This window comes from Bos mutus, chromosome 2 (genome assembly GCF_027580195.1).
Source record: "Bos mutus isolate GX-2022 chromosome 2, NWIPB_WYAK_1.1, whole genome shotgun sequence".
Lineage (NCBI taxonomy): Eukaryota > Metazoa > Chordata > Mammalia > Artiodactyla > Bovidae > Bos > Bos mutus.
Genome location: NC_091618.1, coordinates 113,745,615 through 113,764,528, shown reverse-complemented (window position 1 = coordinate 113,764,528; position 18,914 = coordinate 113,745,615). Strand labels below are relative to the sequence as shown.

General features: G+C 41.0%; 1 protein-coding gene across 4 annotated transcripts in view; it reads left to right on the top strand.

The window, feature by feature from the left end:
- The window catches only part of WIPF1 (WAS/WASL interacting protein family member 1), a 129,013-nt gene extending 111,778 nt beyond the window's left edge, over nt 1-17,235 (top strand). For all 4 annotated transcript variants that reach the window (XM_070358676.1, XM_070358683.1, XM_070358689.1 and 1 more), the window contains 4 exons: nt 1,468-2,238; nt 6,241-6,456; nt 7,184-7,297; nt 14,166-17,235. In XM_070358676.1, coding sequence (XP_070214777.1) covers nt 1,468-2,238; nt 6,241-6,456; nt 7,184-7,297; nt 14,166-14,221 — 1,157 coding nt within the window. In that variant the 3' untranslated portion in view covers nt 14,222-17,235. The remainder of the gene's footprint in view (nt 1-1,467; nt 2,239-6,240; nt 6,457-7,183; nt 7,298-14,165) is intronic.
- The last annotated feature ends 1,679 nt before the right edge of the window (nt 17,236-18,914 follow it).

The following is an 18,914-nucleotide window of genomic DNA, read 5'->3' as shown; positions in this document are numbered from 1 at the left end:
AGGAAAATATAGCTAATTTCTAGTGCTAAAGTCAAAACAAAAAATTCTCTCTAGAGTTCACATTACTCCACTGTATAAATCCAGCCAAATGTTTCTCATTGGACTTTTGGGTGAAATCTGAACTCCTTTTGGCCTACAAGGCTCTTTATCACCCGGCTTCTGCTGACCACTCAGGCTGCATTTGACAGTGTTCTCCTCTGTGCTCACTGTGTCCCTGGAATATGAGCCTTGGTTTTTTCACTTAAGCTTGCTTCCACCTCAGGGCCTCTGTACCTGCTGACACTCCATTTGAAGCACCTCTCGTCCTCCTTTCCATGCCTGGCCTTGGAAAATGTCACCAAATGTCACATCCCCAGAGGAGCCATCCCCAGGCATTTCCACCTATCCTGGCCTCTCTAGCACTCTCCATGTCATCAGCCTATTTTAGTTTCTTTTTAGTACTTATAATGATCTGAAAATATTTATGTGTACCGGGTTTTTGTTCATCTCCCCCATAAGAACATAAACTACAAGAGAACTGGATTGTTTCTATTTTGTTTACTCCTCTGCCTCTAGCGTCTAGAATAATGGTTGGTTTATAGTATAGCAGGTACTCAATAAATAACTGGTGCATGTTTGAACTGGTAGGAGTTTTCAGGCTAAGCATTTTTTAAAGATTAGTTTGGGTTGCAAGGGACTATGCAGTAGTGATTTGAATTTTTCCATAACTTTGGTTCCTCTTTAGTTCTGCCCTTTGTTGAACCAAAGCAGTCGAACATTAATTATTTAGTAGGGTGGTTCTGTCCTATATTATTGAAGTGGAACGACCTACTAGGGAAAAAACTGTATAGTTGCCTACTTGTTTCCAGATTAAGACCACTTCCTGGTGTCAGCTCTTTCAATTAAACTTTAACAGCTTCTTTTTTCCTTTTCAGCTTCTTATTTCAGCCATAATTCTTCCATTATATTTTTCCCATCCTCTCTTGCACATTTCTTTACAAAGGGGCTAGGTAAGCCCTCCCATATAGAAACTTATATTGGGATAACTTCACCTAAGATGGCTAAATTATTTTTCAAATGTGAGATACAGGGTGGGAGGACTGGGATAGTGATGGGGAGAAAAGAAAATCCTTAGCAGAAACCACCGGTAGCAGTCCCATTCTGTTCGTGACCTCTTGTAATGAACAGCGATCTCTCCAGAACTCTTACCAACATCATCCTGGTTTTTGTCCATCCAAAATTCCAAGAGAGTGCTCCAGAATCCCTTTGAAAGCTGATGGGCTGTAGAATCTGGGACTAGAAAAAAACAGAGACCTGTGATCTATTGCTCTGCCTCCAGGAAGGACACACTGAAGCCCCATTTATATAAATAATAGTTTCCTGTAGTTTACAGCATCTAGGAAAGGGCTTCCAGTAGCTGGCAATATACTCTAGTTCTCTGATTTCCTTTCAGGGTCCTAACTTTCCGGCTTTTTTCCTGTTCTTCAGAGTCCGGAGGAAGCCGACCTCCAATCTTGCCACCAGGAGGAAGAGCCACATCCGCCAAACCTTTCACACCCCCAAGCGGCCCAGGGAGGTTCCCTGTGCCTCCTGCAGGCCACAGAAGCGGACCCCCAGAGCCTCAGAGGAACCGAATGCCTCCCCCGAGACCCGAAGTGGGCGCAAAGCCTGATAACATCCCCCCTCCAGTGCCTAATACTCCAAGACCCAGTCAGTCAAGTCTGCACAACCGGGGGACCCCCCTAGTGCTGGGGGCTCCCCGGCAGTCCAGTCCTGGGCTGACCCCTCCCCCTTTCCCCGGAAACCGAGGTGCTGCTTTCGGAGGAGGCTCCATCCGTCACACCCCCTCAGGCTCCTCCACGCCTTTCTCCACTAGGCCTCCCCTGCCTCCTACTCCGAGCAGGGCCTTGGATGACAAGCCCCCTCCTCCGCCTCCTCCGGTGGGCAACAGACCCTCCATCCACAGGGAGTCGGTGCCGCTGCCTCCCCCTCAGAACAGCAAGCCCCCGGTGCCGTCCACCCCGCGGCCGTCCTCCTCCTCGCAGGCCCCGCCGCCTCCGCCCCCCAGCCGGCCGGGCCCTCCTCCGCTGCCCCCCGTGTCCAGCGGCAGTGGCGACGAAATCCCGAGGCTCCCGCAGAGGAACGTGTCCCTGTCGTCGTCGGCGCCTCCTTTACCTTCATCAGGACGGTCGGGCCCTCTTCCACCCCCGCCCAGTGAGAGACCCCCTCCTCCGGTGAGGGACCCACCGGGCAGATCAGGTATGGCCAGATCGGACCGCGGTGAGCTGTTCCCCTGCCTCCCAGCCAGCCCACATGTCACCATCAAGCTCAGAGGAGGGGAGCCTGACAAGGGCTTCAGTGAACCCTCAGACTGCTCTGACCGTTGAAGACACATAGCCCATGTGACTTCCTCTTGACCTCCCTTAAATCTCTGAGGAGAGTGCAGGCCAATATTTCTGTCCATGTTTTAAAAGTGAGGTGACTGTGTAACTAATGAAGTGAAATGATCCCAAGTGAGTTAAATTAAGAATAGGCAACTCACCTTCCATCTGAAGTTCTGCCTCCTCTCCTGGAAGGGAATTTCTGCTGTCTTGCTGCTGCTGCTGCTAAGTCGCTTCAGTCGTGTCCGACTCTGTGTGACCCCATAGAGGGCAGCCCACCAGGCTCCCCCGTCCCTGGGATTCTCCAGGCAAGAACACTGGAGTGGGTTGCCATTGCCTTCTCCAATGCATGAAAGTGAAAAGTGAAAGTGATGGGAACTAAATTCCCATCTCCAGCAGGAGGGCCCATTATTCCAAGAAGGGCAGTTGTTTAAGAGCAAGTGAACTTCTGTACTACTTCTCTTCATTGGTCAAGCTTTGAGGCCACTTCCATGCTCAGTAAAGTCACAGCAGAGTCCATTTTGCTATCTGTTCATGTCTTGGGCACAGAGATCCCTTGGAGAGTTAGGTAAAGGTATAAGGCCTATAAGGCCGCCTTCTCTCCATAAAAATGCTCATAAGCATAAACTCAATTTGCCTGCTGTTTCATGGTTGAGGACCTACTGAAGCCCTTCTGTGTCCACACCCAGGGCTGAGAAACCTGGATCTAAGGGCAGAACCTTCACAGTATACGAAGTGTGAGGAGTTTGTATCTCTCTCCTACTTGTGATAGTTGCTTTTTTGTTTTCTGTTGGTTATTGACAGATTAAAAAGTTATCTCATTTTTAAATTTAACCATACATGTTAAATTGTATGGATGTTTGGAAATGGGTCATTTTTTTCTGTGAGAAGCTGACTGACTTTTCATGCTCTGACATCAAGAACCTAATAAACACCATTTTTTCACCAGTAATCCTCAAACTTGACCACATACTGGAATCACCTGGTGAGCTTTAAAAATGATGATGCCTGGGTTTGTACCCCAGGGTTTCTGGTTTGATTTGTCTGGGTTGAAAACTGGGCACCAGGATATGAGGGAGCTCCCCAGTGACTGTAACGTGTCACAAAGTTTGAGAACCACTCCTTCAAACCACTTTGCCAGGGAGAGTCAGCTACAAATACAAAAAGTGGCTAGTCTATTCAGTCTAGACATGGTGTCATCTCATTAAGGATGCTTCAGAGAACAAATAAGAACAACAGTCAGATGAATGAAGTGTGTTGTTTTCTCATTATCCAAAACCCCCAGCGTGGTTGAGGAGCTATCTTCTTCTACCAAATGACTGAATCAACAGATTAAATATTCCCCAAAGTAGGATAGGCAGTGATACATATTTGTTGTTTCTTTCAATTACATAAGTCATACCTATTTATTATAGAAATGCATAAAAGAATAAAAGAAAATAAAAATCATCTATAATTCTGCCATCACCAACATTTAGATGTAACATTTTTTAGATACCCTGTCTTTTTTAAATGCATGTATATCAAAGTTTGCAAAATCAGTATCAGTTGGCTAATTTGCTTTTATTTAACAGTATCTCACTAACATTTTCTTGATATGATTAACTGTTCTTTTACAACCTGACTTATAATGGCTGCATAATATTAAATCCCACATGAGTACCTTGGCTTATTTATTAGTCAATGTGTTCATACAGGCCATCTCTAGAGTTTTGCTGTTGCAGATAATTCAGAGATACATTCTTAGAGCTAAATATTTGTGCACACCTCTGTGTATTTCTTTTGGAAAAATTTCTAGGAATGGGATTTCTAGGACAATGGATATGCCTAGTAAACTATGGATTTCATAGGTATTGCCAAACAGGCCTCTAAAAATACCCACCAACTTACGTTTCCACAGGGAACCTATGAGTAGTCGTCAAGGGCCATCTATATTTTCAGAGGAGGTTTGGCTTCATTGTTAAGGGAGTGCTTTAGAATTTGACAGAATGGAGTCATATCCTATTCTTGCATTCACTAGCTTCCTGACTTGAGGTCTTTAATCTTCCAGTATTTCTGAGGCCTTGCCTGCTATCCTGACACTCCTCAGGGTTATCATCAGAATTAAATGAGACAAGTGTGTAGAGTAGTTGTCTTATTTCCCTGCATGTAGTTCAGTTCAGTTGCTCAGTCTTGTCTGACTCTTTGCGACCCCATGGACTGCAGCACATCAGGCCTTCCTGTCCATCACCAACTCCTGGAGTTTACTCAAACTCATGTCCATTGAGTCAGTGATGCCATCCAACCATCTCGTCCTCTGACGTCCCCTTCTCCTCCTGCCTTTAATCTTTCCCAGCATCAGGGTCTTTTCAAATGAGTCAGTTCTTCACCGCAGGTGGCCAAAGTATTGGAGTTTCAGCATCAGTCCTTCAAATGAATATTCAGGACTGATTTCCTTTAGGATGGACTGGTTGGATCTCCTTGCAGTCCAAGAAACTCACAAGAGTCAATGATCGTTTTTATTATTATGCTGCCAGCAGGAAATAGAAATCTGTTTTCTTTTCTGTTATGCTTGCCTAGGTTTGTATCTTGGGGCTAAAAGGTTGGACAGTTAGGAACATGAACAGTTACTTTTAAAGAGAGATGTTGGGGTTGATGAGGTTACGCAGTACCAGGTCCCATAGTATTGGAAGTCTAGTTTGCATTTAGTGACAGTATGAGGTAGTACTACCACTGCCTTTAAGCCCACAGCATATGAGCCACTTCTTCCCCCAATGAATCTACTTATACTGACTGGGACTCCAGCTTTGAGAAGCAGATCAGGCAATAAATAAACCCTGCCAGATGGGGCACTGAAGACTCCTTGAGATGAACCAGGGCTAGGTGTGCCTCCCACCTCCATTAGGGATCTGAGCCAAGACTTCCAGGCAGGAATATCTTCCATGGGTGGGTCATTCAGTATAAGGCCCTCTAGTTGGATTTTGAATCTGTAGTTAACAAAAGATATTTATACTTATAGCACCATAAGATGTTGTGTTTACATAAAATGTCAGCATCTTGCTAGTGGAACACAGTGCTGAAAATCAGGCATAACTACTAAGGCCATTTTGATTTGCATGAGAAATGCTCAAGTTCCTTTTATATGCTTTTTGACTATTTCTGGCAACAGTGCAGTGAGAAAGGTGCTCTTTTGTAGACAGGAAATCAAATTCCATAGGATAATCAGCTTGTGTGGGGTCAGTGTCCTGCAGTAGCATTTATAACCATACACATTGATTAGCTGACTGTCACTCCCTGTGTTAATCTGCCTCCCCAGATTAAGAGGAAGAACCAAGAAGGAACTCCTGCTCATCTCAGGATGGCAGATATTTGGTTTCCTGATCCCACTTCTGTCTGGAAATAGATCATATGCATCACAGAAACATGCTTGTATAATTAGCAATAATACTCTGCATTTAAAAAGTTAATTCCTCTGGAGACCTAAAATAAGTTCATAACTATCTTATTTTTAAAATATTTACTTAATAAGTAGTATGTCACAGAAACTAGTTCAATAGCTGTTTATAAGGAATTTTAAATGTTTTTAAAGTACACAGTTGTCACTATAAACAAATGATTACCTGTTCTCAACTACATCATCTCCAATCTCAATACTGACTCAAAGCCAAATAGCCAGTTAGCCATCAGTGTGCATTTGTTCCACATGTGTGTACATTTGTGCATTTTTGTGTTTATATGTGCCTCATTTCTTGACTAAAGCTCCTAGGAAGTCTCCACCATTTCTCTGTTTTCTCAAGTAAAAGGGCATGTATCCAGCAGGCACTCCGTAACTGCATGTTGATGGTAGTAGTAACATGGTATGTAAGGTATAGCAATAAATGTCATTTTTCTTTGGCTTCAGGCCCTCTCCCACCACCTCCTCCAACGAACAGAAACGGCAGCACATCTCGGGCCCTGCCCGCCACCCCTCAGTTGCCGTCCAGGAGTGGAATAGATTCTAGTCCCAGAAGTGGGCCCCGGCCTCCCCTTCCTCCCGAAAGGCCTGGCACTGGGGCACCTCCCCCACCTCCACCATCAACATCAATTAGAAACGGCTTCCAAGATTCTTCATGTGAAGGTAAGCTGTGGTCCCAGCTCCTGGGAAGCTATAATGGGGCAGCAACTGAGTGGGAGGTGTGTTTGTGTGTTTGCATGAACGTTTCTTGTTTGTGTGACCTCCACTGTTCACATTGCACGGCACTAATCTAAGCATTCTAGGGCCACTATGATTTCAAATGAAAAACAGTAATCGCCTTTTCCTTGCAAAAGGCAGATCATTATTCTCTGTTCCTTGTTTGAGTTTCATTTTGGTTAACTTTCCAAAGATTCTAGAATTCTGAAAAGAACCATTTTTGTAGCTTGCTTTCTTATTACCTACCTTTCTGGACAGTTTGCTATGGGTTTGAGGCCTAATGGCCTGCAGGTATTAAGCAGCTTATCCCTGTCATTGTTATCAGTTACTCTTTCCACTGGGGAGGAATAATTAAGAAAAGTATCCCAAACCCCAGCCCCCATCTCCTGAGAGGAACTGGCTGGGTCCTAGTCACTCTGGCGAAAGTCACTTGGATCTGTCTTTGGTTTGATTCGCAGACCAGTACATTTTATCACTGACAGTGATAAATGACACTGTAATTTAATTTGCAGTAGTCAGTGACATTGGTAGCATTTGGGGCTTTTCTCTAAACTTCTAGATGTAAAACCAGATGTGATCTCTGCTGTTCTATTTCATTCTGTGTCTTTCATTATATTAGTCTTCAGAGCAGATTGTCTGTTACTGAAGATAACTGTTTGTTTCTCTCCCTCAGATGAGTGGGAAAGCAGATTTTACTTCCATCCGATTTCTGATTTGCCACCTCCAGAGCCATATGTACCAACAACCAAAAGTTATCCCAGTAAACTGGCGAGAAATGAAAGCCGAAGTGAGTATTTCTACAAGGGCTTTTAGATGGCTTCATACTTGAGTAGCCTGGGTCACACACAACTGAGGGTTGTGTAGGAAATCCAGGTCTCTTGTCTGGAGCGGGGAGATTTCCGAGAAATTACTCCTGGATTTGGAACCATTTAAATGGTAAACTCTCCTTCTACGTTCATTGACGAAAATAGAGACATCCAGAATGCATATGAGAAGCGATTATTTTAATGTGTCATTATAAGTTCAAAATACCTTTAGTTTGCTAGTAGGTTAAATTTTATTATTTTGGTTATTTGGACAATCTTTCCCCATTTTGATCTTCCTAAAGATGGCACAGTTAGAGTCTCTTCTATTCCTACTAGTTTTGAGACTGGCAGAATGTCTCATTAGTTATAAAAAAAAAAACAAAACTCACTGTAACTGTTTTGATCTTTTAAATATAAATTTACAGAGCATTACATGAAAATTTTAAGTATGCCTATAATCTCTCTGCATAACAGATATTTTCATTTTACTAGGTTCTCTTTAATTTTTATCTATCTAATTCTGATTATATAGTTATAGAATATGAGTTTTGGGTGATGAGATTTATATAACATTGCTAAGTGTATACTTCCCTATTTTATCCCTTGGTTTTTATTTTACAGGATTCCATCAAGTCAGCATATAATAATTTAGTTTACCATTATTGGACATTTAGATTTTTTTTAACAAAAAATTTATACAGCTAAGGAAGAATTAGTGTGAAATATACATATATCTTTGATGGGGCTCTGTCTTATAACAATGTTAGCTTCAGAACCAAACTCCCAAGCCACAAATGTGTGGAGAAAAAGTGTATGAGCATGTCAAACAGCTGTCACATATCCCTAGCCTTGTGCTCACTGTCCAGCAGAACTCCTTCACATACTCTGAACCTACTGACTCTTTCTTAATACATAGTTCTCAAGTTTTGGTTGGTTGGTTCCCAGCTTTAGAGCAGACTAGTATCAGCTGAAGTCAAGGTTGGTTACAAGCAAAATCACTGACTTTGGGGAGATGATAGGTGGCAGTCTTGGGTCAAAGGAAGAGCTAGGGACACAGCTGTGCTAGGTATCACCACACAATACCAGATACGTCTAGTGGGTTATTAAAAATGGACAAATTTTGCCTTGTGCCTCTGTTGAAGAACTCAAAGAGTTAGAAAATATTATAGAAAATTTTCCCTGAAAAAAAATGCCAAAAGTAAACAGAATATTTTACTGAAAAGACCAGTTTAAGTCCTAGAAAAAGTTATGTGGAGTACTGAATTCTAGATAATACCTAGTAAAAGAGGCATAACTGTAATAAAATTATCATGCAGGAGTTGGTGGTTGAAATTTTTGGCGAAAAAGTCTTCACATGTGACAAATGTTCTTGAGTTTGCTCTCTCCTCACCCCACCCTATCTGTGCTATTTATATATTTAAGTCAGTAACAGAACCATCCTCCCCAGCCCCTTTAGATTTTTAATTTAATAGCTGAACACATTCCTTCCCCCTACCTCCTGTCTTCATGACTGTCTGCACCGTGAGGACTGGAACTGTGTCCCTGCTCACTACTGTGTCTTCTGCAAGTGGCACAGAGCTTGAAATACAGTAGGCATTTAAAAATATTTCTTAAATTGGTGAATTAATTTCCACAGCTCTCCAAAAATGTTCTTGTACCTTTAATATTTCTAGCATTAAGCATGTTTAATATTTTATAATATAACTGATCATATCTCTAACACAAAGTGCTGTGGAGTGGTTTTATCCTGCTCCTGTACCTGCCTCTTCCTCCGAGCAGAGCTGCCCTGGTAGGGCACCCAGACAGCCCTAAATAGCACAACCTACTTGCAGCTCTGCACAAGGCCAGCCCTCGATGTGCTAACCATTTGTGGTGTTATCAATTGATGGTCAGGGCTTCGTGACAGATGGATGGCTTACATCTAGGCAGTCTTTCGTCAGGTCCCTGCCCAAAAAAGACCTGGTTGGGATAAAAAGAGGAAGAGGTGAAATAATGGACTGCCAGTGTTTTCCTCTAACTCCTCCCCTTGGTCAGAGATTTGTCCTAACTCAGAAATCCCTAAGTGGGCTATTTTGGTTTCTGTCAGAAAAGTGGCTGCCTGCTGAGGAATCTTGTCAGGGCCAGCCCACTTGAGTCTAAAAACAGTGGCCATAGCAGACCTACCTAATTGACATGAGTCCCTGATTGACCTGCTCACAGCATCTGAGCACCTGGCTTTATGCCTGACACCTGTAAGATCCTCAAAAAAATTGTGTATGGGAAAAATGAACTTTTTAGTTGTGAATGGATTTTAAACCAAGTTATGGTGTGCTAATAGCCCAAAGATATGCATAGTTTTTAAAAGAACACCATCAAGACAGAGAAGAGACAACCCATGAAATGAAATAAAATATTTGCAAATCATATATCTGATAAAAGATTAATATCTAGAATATATAAAGAATTCCTGCAACTCAACAACAAAACCCAATTTTTAAAATGAGTTGAATATTTGAATAGATATTTCTTGAAAGAAGATATACAGATTGCTAATAAACACATGAAAAGATGCTCAACATCACTAATCATTCAGTTCAGTTCAGTCGCTCAGTTGCATCTGACTCTTTGTGACCCCGTGGACTGCAGCATGCCAGGCTTCCCTGTCCATCACCAACTCCCAGAGCTTACCCAAACTCATGTTCATAGAGTCAGTGATGCCAACCAGTCATCTCATCCTCTGTCGTCCCCTTCTCCTGCCTTCAATCTTTCCTAGCAACAGGGTCTTTTCCAGTGAGTCAGTTCTTCACATCAGGTGGCCAAAGTATTGGAGTTTCAGCTTTAACATCAGTCCTTCCAATAAATATTCAGGACTGATTTCCTTTAGGATTGACTGATTTGATCTCCTTGCAGTCCAAGGGACTCTCAAGAGTCTTCTCCAACACCACAGTTCAAAGCATCAATTCTTTGGTGGTCAGCTTTCTTTAGAGTCCAAATGTCACATGACTACTGGGAAAAGCATAGCTTTGACTAGCCGGACCTTTGTTGGCAAAGTAATATCTCTGCTTTTTAATATGCTGTCTAGGTTGGTCATAGCTTTTCTTCCAAGGAGCAAACATCTTTTAATTTCATGGCTGCAGTCACCATCTGCAGTGACTTTGGAACCCCCAAAAATAAAGTCTCTCACTGTTTCCGTGATTTCCCCATCTACTTGCCATGAAGTGATGGGACCAGCTGTCATGATCTTAGTTTTCTGAATGTTGAGTTTTAAGCCAACTTTTTCACTCTCCTCTTTCACATTCATCAAGAGGCTCTTTAGTTCTTCTTCACTTTATGCCATAAGGGTGGTGTCATCTGCATATCTGAGGTTATTGATATTTCTCCCAGCAATCTTGATTCCAGCTTGTGCTTCATCCAACCCAGCATTTCTCATAAAGTATTCTGCATACAAGTTAAATAAGCAGGGTAACAATATATAGCCTTGACATACCCCTTTACCGATTTGGAACTAGTCTGTTGTTCCATGTCCAGTTCTAACTGTTCTTTCTTGACCTGCACACAGATTTCCCAGGAGGCAGGTCAGGTAATCTGCTATTCCCATCTCTTTCAGAATTTTCCAGAGTTTGTTGTGATCCACATAGTCAAAGGCTTTGGCATAGTCAATTAAGCAAAAGTAGATGTTTTCTGGAACTCTCTTGCTTATTTGATGATCCAGCAGATGTTGGCAATTTGATTTCTGGTTCCTCTGCCTTTTCTAAATCCAGCTTGAACATCTGGAAGTTCACAGTTCACATACTGTTGAAGCCTGGCTTGGAGAATTTTGACCATTACTTTGCTAGCATGTGAAATGAATGCATTGGTGCATTTGAGCTTTCTTTGGGATTGGAATGAAAACTGACCTTTTCCAGTCCTGTGGCCACTGCTGAGTTTTCCACATTTGCTGGCATATTGAATGCAGCACTTTCACAACATCACCTTTTAGGATTTGAAATAGCTCAACTGGAATTCCATCACCTCCACTAGCTTTGTTCGTAGTGATGCTTCCTAAGGCCCACTTGACTTCACATACCAGGATGTCTGGGTGTAGATGAGTGATCACACTATTGTGGTTATCTGGGTCATGAAGATCTTTTTGTACAGTTCTTCTGTGTATTCTTGCCACCTCTTCTTAATCTCTTCTGCTTCTGTTTGGTCCATACCATTTCTGTCCTTTATTGAGCCCATCTTTGCATGAAATGTGCCTTTGGTATCTCTAATTTTCTTGAAGAGCTCTCTAGTCTTTCCCATTCTGTTGTTTTCCTCTATTTCTTTGCATTGCTCACTTATGAAGACTTTCCTATCTCTCCTTGCTATTCTTTGGAACTCTGCATTCAAATGGGTATATCGTTCCTTTTCTCCCTTGCCTTTTGCTCTTCTTTTCCTTAGCAATTTGTAAGGCCTCCTCAGACAACCATTTTGCCTTTTTGCATTTCTTTTTCTTGGGGATGGTCTTGATCACTGCCTCCTGTACAATGCCACGAACCTCCATCCATAGTTCTTCAGGCACTCTATCAAATCTAATCCCTTGAATCTATTTGTCACTTCCACTGTATAATTGTAAGGGATTTCATTTAGGTCATACCTGAATGGCCTAGTGGTTTTCCCTACTTTCTTCAATTTAAGTCTGAATTTGGCAATAAGGAGTTCATGATCTGAGCCACAGTCAGTTCCTTGTTTTTGCTGACTATATAGAGCTTCTCCATCTTTGGCTGCAAAGAATATAATCAGTCTGTTTTCAGTATTGACCATCTGGTGATGTCCATGTGTAGAGTCTTCTCTTGTGTTGTTGAAAGAGGGTGTTTGCTATGACCAGTGCATTCTCTTGGCAAAACTGTTAGCCTTTGACCTGCTTCGTTTTATACTCCAAGGCCAAATTTGCTTGTTACTCCAGGTATCTTTTGACTTCCTACTTTTGCATTCTAGTCCCTTATAATGAAAAGGACATCTTTTTTGGGCATTAGTTCTAGAAAGTCTTGTAGGTCTTCATAGAGCTGTTCAACTAGCTTCTTCAGCATTACTGGTTGGAGTATAGACTTGGATTACTGTGATATTGAATGGTTTGCCTTGGAAATGAACAGAGATCATTCTGTCATTTTTGAGATTGCATCCAAGTACTGCATTTCAGACTCTTCTGTTGACTATGGTGGCCACTCCATTTCTTCTAAGGGATTCTTGCCCACAGTAGTAGATACAATGGTCACCTGAGTTAAATTCACCCATTCCAGTCCATTTTAGTTCACTGATTCCTGAAATGTTGATGTTCACTCTTGCCATCTCTTGCTTGACCACTTCCAATTTACCTTGATTCACTAGGAGTCGGACACAACTGAGCGACTTCACTTTCACTTTTCACTTTCATGCATTGGAGAAGGAAATGGCAACCCACTCCAGTGTTCTTGCCTGGAGAATCCCAGGGATGGGGGAGCCTGGTGGGCTGCCATCTACGGGGTCGCACAGAGTCGGACACGACTGAAGCGACTTAGCAGCAGCAGCAGCAGCATGGACCTAACATTCCAGGTTCCTATGTAATATTGCTCTTGACAGCATCAGACTTTATTTCCATCACCAGTCACATCCACAGCTGGGTGTTGCTTTTGCTTTGGCTCCATCCCTTCATTCTTTCTGGAGTTATTTCTCCACTGATCTCCAATAGCATATTGGGCACCTACCGACCTGGGGAGTTCATCTTTCAGTGTCCTATCTTTTTGCCTTTTCATACTGTTCATGGGGTTATCCTGGCAAGAATACTGAAGTAACTTTTTTTGGTGGGATCGTACATTGTCTTGTCGATGGTTGTTCAGCAGCGAGTTGTAATTTTGGAGCTCTTGCAGGAGATGAGTGCACGTCTGTCTACTCCGCCATCTTGGAGTCATCCCACCACTAACGGTTAAGAAAACACAAATCAAAGTACAATGAAATACACTTTACATTCATTAGGATGGCTGCTATCAGGAAAGCAGTATTAAGAAATGGAGAAGATAACTGAATGTCCAACAAAAGGGAACTGATTAGATTAACTATAGTAGTATTAGGATATCCAACCAGTCCATTCTAAAGGAGATCAGCCCAGGGTGTTCTCTGGAAGGAATGATGCTAAAAATGAAACTCCAATACTTTGGCCACCTCATGAGAAGAGTTGACTCATTGGAAAAGACTCTGATGCTGGGAGGGATTGGGGGCAGGAGGAAAAGGGGACAACAGAGGATAAGATGGCTGGATGGCATCACCAGCTCGATGGATGTGAGTTTGGTTGAACTCCGGGAGTTGGTGATAGACAGGGAGGCCTGGCGTGCTGCGATTCACGGGTTCGCAAAAAGTCGGACACGACTGAGCGACTGAACTGAACTGATACTTCTATAATAAAATGCAATATGTCATTAATAATTGTATTTATAAAGAATGACTTAAAAATGTTCAAATGATCCTTCTTTTGGAAGGAAAAAGAACAGATATACACATAACGTTATAGGTTATCTCCAGGTGGTACAAGCATTAATGAATTTTTGTTTTGTTTTTCTCATCCATATTTTCTCAATCTATAATATACATATATGTATAATCACATATACTAAGTTTGTGATGAGAAAAAAAAGTAATTTTTAAAGAACTTTAACTTCCCACAAGTTCAGCGGCAGGTCCTCCTTCTCTAGTAAAATTTGTTCAGGTCCTTACCCACTTCTCCCTTTCATTTCTCATGCATGTGCGCTCGTTGTTTACAGCCTTGATCATGGGTAGGCGGGGGGTCGTGGGTACTTTTGCAGCCATTCTTAAGTTTTACAGTGAGAACATAAGTTCTCTAACCAAAGTTTGTATTTTGTCTAATTTTTCATCAAGGTGGATCTAACCGAAGAGAGAGGGGTGCTCCACCCCTGCCTCCCATCCCGAGGTGATCCTTGCCTGCTCTTCTACACTCAAGCCCCAGAGCTCCTTCTGTCGTTGCTGTCCAAGTCGCACACCCTCCTCCTCTGTCCTCCCTTGTTCCCTTCATAATGGCAATAGGGAAGAAGGGAAGTGATGTGGGAATATGTGTGTGTAGGGTGCATACGCAGTAAAGGTATGCACCTCGCTTTTTATATTGTGTATAGCCTTAAAGCTATTGCTTGCTTCAGCTACAGCCTGTTGGCTGCTTTGGGGATCAACAGGCTTTTGTGACAAGTAGGCAGCGATGAAATTGTGTCCCAGCTTTCAACCAACCAAATTCAAACATTCACTGCTTTTTTGCTACAAACCACAATATAAAGGTCCCTGAGAGTTGTTTGTTTCCATGCCTTTTTTTTTTTTTTTCATGTTTGGCCTCCTGTCTGTTTCCATGAACCACAGACCACCTAAACAAGTTGCTCACATAAAATATTTGCAGTTACAAGATGTCCAATCTTGGGTGGTCTGAGGTAAGCCCTGGGACAGAGCTCTTCAATAGAAATATAATGTGAACCAGGTATACAATTTTAAAATTTCTAGTAGCAACATAAAACAGGAAAATAGGTGAAATTAATTTTAATATATTTTATTTAACCCTAATATCCAAAATATCATTTCAACTTGCAGTCAGTATAACAATTTTAATGAGATATTTTATATATATATATATTTTTGGTACTAAGTCTTCAAACTCCAGTGTGTACTTTACACTTGAAACACATCTCCATTTGGACGTGTCACATTTCAAGTGCTCAGTAGCCACACATGGTTGGTGGCTACCATGTTGGACAGTGCAGATCTATAAGACAGAGCCTAGTGCAGACACCTCTTGTTTCAGAAACAGAAAAGGCCAGATGAGCTATAGCAATTCAAGAGGTAGCTAAAAATAAAGTTAGGACCCTTGTTTGGCAAATAGTTTTCCTTAGATTTTGCTCCCTTATTTTCCCTCTTCCCTTGAAATCTGTATACAAGTGTTGCGTCACAGTACCAAGGTCAGAAATTGATCTACTAGGGTTTACAGTCATGTGGAATAAAGCCATTGAAAAGAAACTGAAAGCCAGTCGGGGCTCTCTAGCTGAGAACCAGCTTCCTTGAGCTCACCTGTTGGTTGGCCTCCTGCCTTATGCATTTCAAGTGGCTTCACGCCTCTCCAGCCCAGCTTGTTCCTTAGGGCAGGAGGCTCATAGGCTCCATAGTTGTGGGGGAAAGTCAGGGAAAGGTAGCAAATCAGAAATGTGGAAGAAGGGAACAGATTTTAATTGATGGGCAAAACTCTAAAATTCGAAATCTGATGCCTATGGCGTTGAGAGAAGGAGATTGCTGCTGGAAATTGGAGGGAACTTGTTTTGAATCTATCTGGGAGAATCATTTGCCTTGGATCTATGCAAATAAAGCTCCCCCAGAGGACCATAGGGATGAGCCAGCCTTGCCTTTTTTGTATGATTTTGTTTACAAAACTTTACTGGGACTTTTAAATCTAGCTATAGACTTGGAAAAAATTATTTCCATTTAGATGTTTTATATAGTTGATTATGTTTAAAATTACCATTACTTATTTTTTAAAAGTTCACAGCTATATATGTATATGTATATCTACCTAAACTTTGTATCATGGTTTCAGTGTATTCATGTATTCCTGGGAGATGCTAACAAGAAATCAATCCAAAGAAAAATTTGAAAGAAGCATTCATATTTATAGAATAATTGTTTCATTTTTATAAAATCAAAAGAACTTAGAATTCTAATAAATGGGATGTCTAATAAATTATGAAGTTGCCCATTTGAGTATATTGTATTTTTATAACTTTCCTTGCCAAAGTCTTGGGCTTATTAATACATTAGAAAACTTGGGTTTTTCCCCAGTTCTCTACCATTCTGTTTGTCTTTCATACATTCACTTGGGGCCCTTTACCTAAAGAAAATCAAGGAATAACAAAAATCAAGCTGTAACAAACTTGGTATTTTCAGAAAAAAGCTTTTAATCTCTAATATTTTGATAATATGGCATCATTTTATTTTGAATTCTTTGATCAGATATCAATAGTTAGTAAAAATCCCTATGATAAGAGCATGTTGACCCACTTCAGAAAAGATGGAGTTGAACTCTCCCAGCAAATATGGCAGAGAAAAGTCTGACTCCAAAAAAATGGGTCTGAATTTTGTAAGGGGTAGTAAGAATAGCCAATTTCTTTATATATTCCAACTTTGCAGGTACCATCCTAAAGTTTGAAACAGGGTCACAGCTCAGAGTTGCTATTTATCCAGGATAGAGATGTTTTAAAATGTATTTTTAAGTGAATATTCCATTAATACATGTACACCCTTTCTTTGAAATTTAGAAACCTAATTGTGTCCAAAACTTTGAACAAATTCTATGCTAAAATCTTTAACTATAGCAGATAACAGAAATTAATACATCCTTCCCTGAAACCAGAGCTTACATATGTTTTTCCCCATAAAATTTCCAGATAAATGTATTCAAGATGCAATACAGTATTTTAACATTTACATGTCATTTATATGAAAATGTATTACAGTATTAAAATTCAGTGTTCGGTATTTATTTCAGTATGCATTTTATTTAGTAAAAACCAAGAAAAATGTTTAATCCAATGGTGCCTTACTTGGTGATTTGAGAGAAATTGACTTTTTATGTCTAAGTAGCAGATTATTTGCATATTTGTAAAAACTGTTAGGCCTTTATATTTTAACTTGTAATACCAATTTTGTTATTTTAGTAGCAGAAATGTGATGACTGTTAAATAGTGCCCAAAATTTTCTGGCATGATGAAATTAATTTCTCCCTATTTATAATGAGGGACTGTAAAGAAGAAATGTTTTTCATACCACTGCACTGTGTAAACGTGCACATCCTGATACCTGTGTCATCAGGACAGCTTACCTGGTGGGGTAGGACCTACCCTCCATACCTGCGTCTTTGTAAACTAGCCAGACAATAAATAAAAGCAGAATGGTCAGACTGTCATCTGGTGGGTTTTATTTTAAGTACTGTCTATGTAAATATAAGTGAGAAAACAAGTGTCTGATTTCTGCTTTATACTCTGGTACAGACAGACAAAAAAAGAAGAAGAAGGTCCATAGAGTAAGTAAATACTTAGTGCGATCCACTTTTAATCTCCTTGTATTTCCTGAGAACTTGCCTCTTAGTCAAAATTTGTTGTCTCTTTACCTGAGGCAAATGCCTCTACTCTGAGGTAAATGATGGGTGGTGGAAGGAATGGAAGATGTAATTACAAAGATTATCACTGACACTGATAAATAAGGAAAGGCCAGTGGAAATTTAGGAGGCCCAATAGAGTGGTGGTTTGTCTGTTTTTTGTTTGTTTTTGGACAGTTACACTATTTCTTAGGGGAAAAAAAGAAGCAAGATTTGCAAACTGAATTTAAGTAGTCATAAAAACTGAGTTTCTGAGTTTATAGCTTCAATAAATTGAGTACTAAGCTCTACTATAGTAACCTTTCTTTCTGGACACAGGTATTTTCCTTTAAAAACACCATTGATCATTCCCATTATGATCTCAGACACCATAACTTAAGTGCTTGAGGTGGAAAAAGCACAGAGAAAAGCTTTATATGTCTTTGACTTTTAAAATCTCTCTTCAATCTCCAGGTGAGTATAGCTTCCAGTCTTCAGGTTAGGGCGTGTGTTAGTCACGCAGTCATATCCGACTCTTTGCGATCCCATGTACTGTACGGGCTCCTCTGTCCATGGAATTCTCCAGGCAAGAATACTGGAGTGGGTTGCCATTTTCTCCTCCAGAGGATCTTCCCAACCCAGGGATCGAATCCGAGTCTCCTTCATTGCAGGTGGATTCTTTACCATCTGAGCCACTAGGGAAGCCCCCAGGTTAGTGTAGCTTCCTTTAATCTTGGTAATCTTGACACTGAAGCATGACTGACATTGACCTTTGCTCCATTCCTCTTTAGGATGCTACTGGAGGGCAGGCAGAACCACAAGATTTAATTTCCCCCACCTGGCTTCCTAGAGAGGAATTAATTGTAATCATCTCTATTTCTTTTCTAACTGTTCTATCTTTTATTGACTTTCCAACCTCACTCTTCTCCTACAACTATTTCTAATAAGCAGTTAATTCACTTACAGAATTTCTCATGGTTCAAAAGTATCCAGAAGTGAATTCAGGTATATCAGAATTCTGTGTTAGGGACACATGCATCAGAGGAGGTGTCATGCATCTGCAGTTCCTAAATGGGTCTTGCTATTCCTTGTCTCCATGACTGCAATGTCCTTTCTTCTCTTTGTCTAACTTACTCCTCAGTTTTCAAAATCTCATCTTTTCCTGACTGCTGGAATATATTTTTCAGGGACTTACTTTATCCCCCCTCAGCATTACTGAGACTTGTTCATGCTACTTGCTGTCCACAGCTATTCGGTAGTCCACGCTATGATTATATCACATTTTGTTTATTTCACTGTTAATGGAAATTTCAGCTTGTTTTTGTCTTTTTATTTATTACAAATAATACTGTTATAAACTGTATTCTCATCTCCTGGTGTACATGTGCAAGAATTTTGCTAGTGTCCATAAGTGTGTAGGAATAGAATTGACTGGTCAGTTTTAATAGGTGATGCACTGATTTCTGCTGTGCTGCACTGCATGCCACATCCTCTTGCTCCGTGTCTTT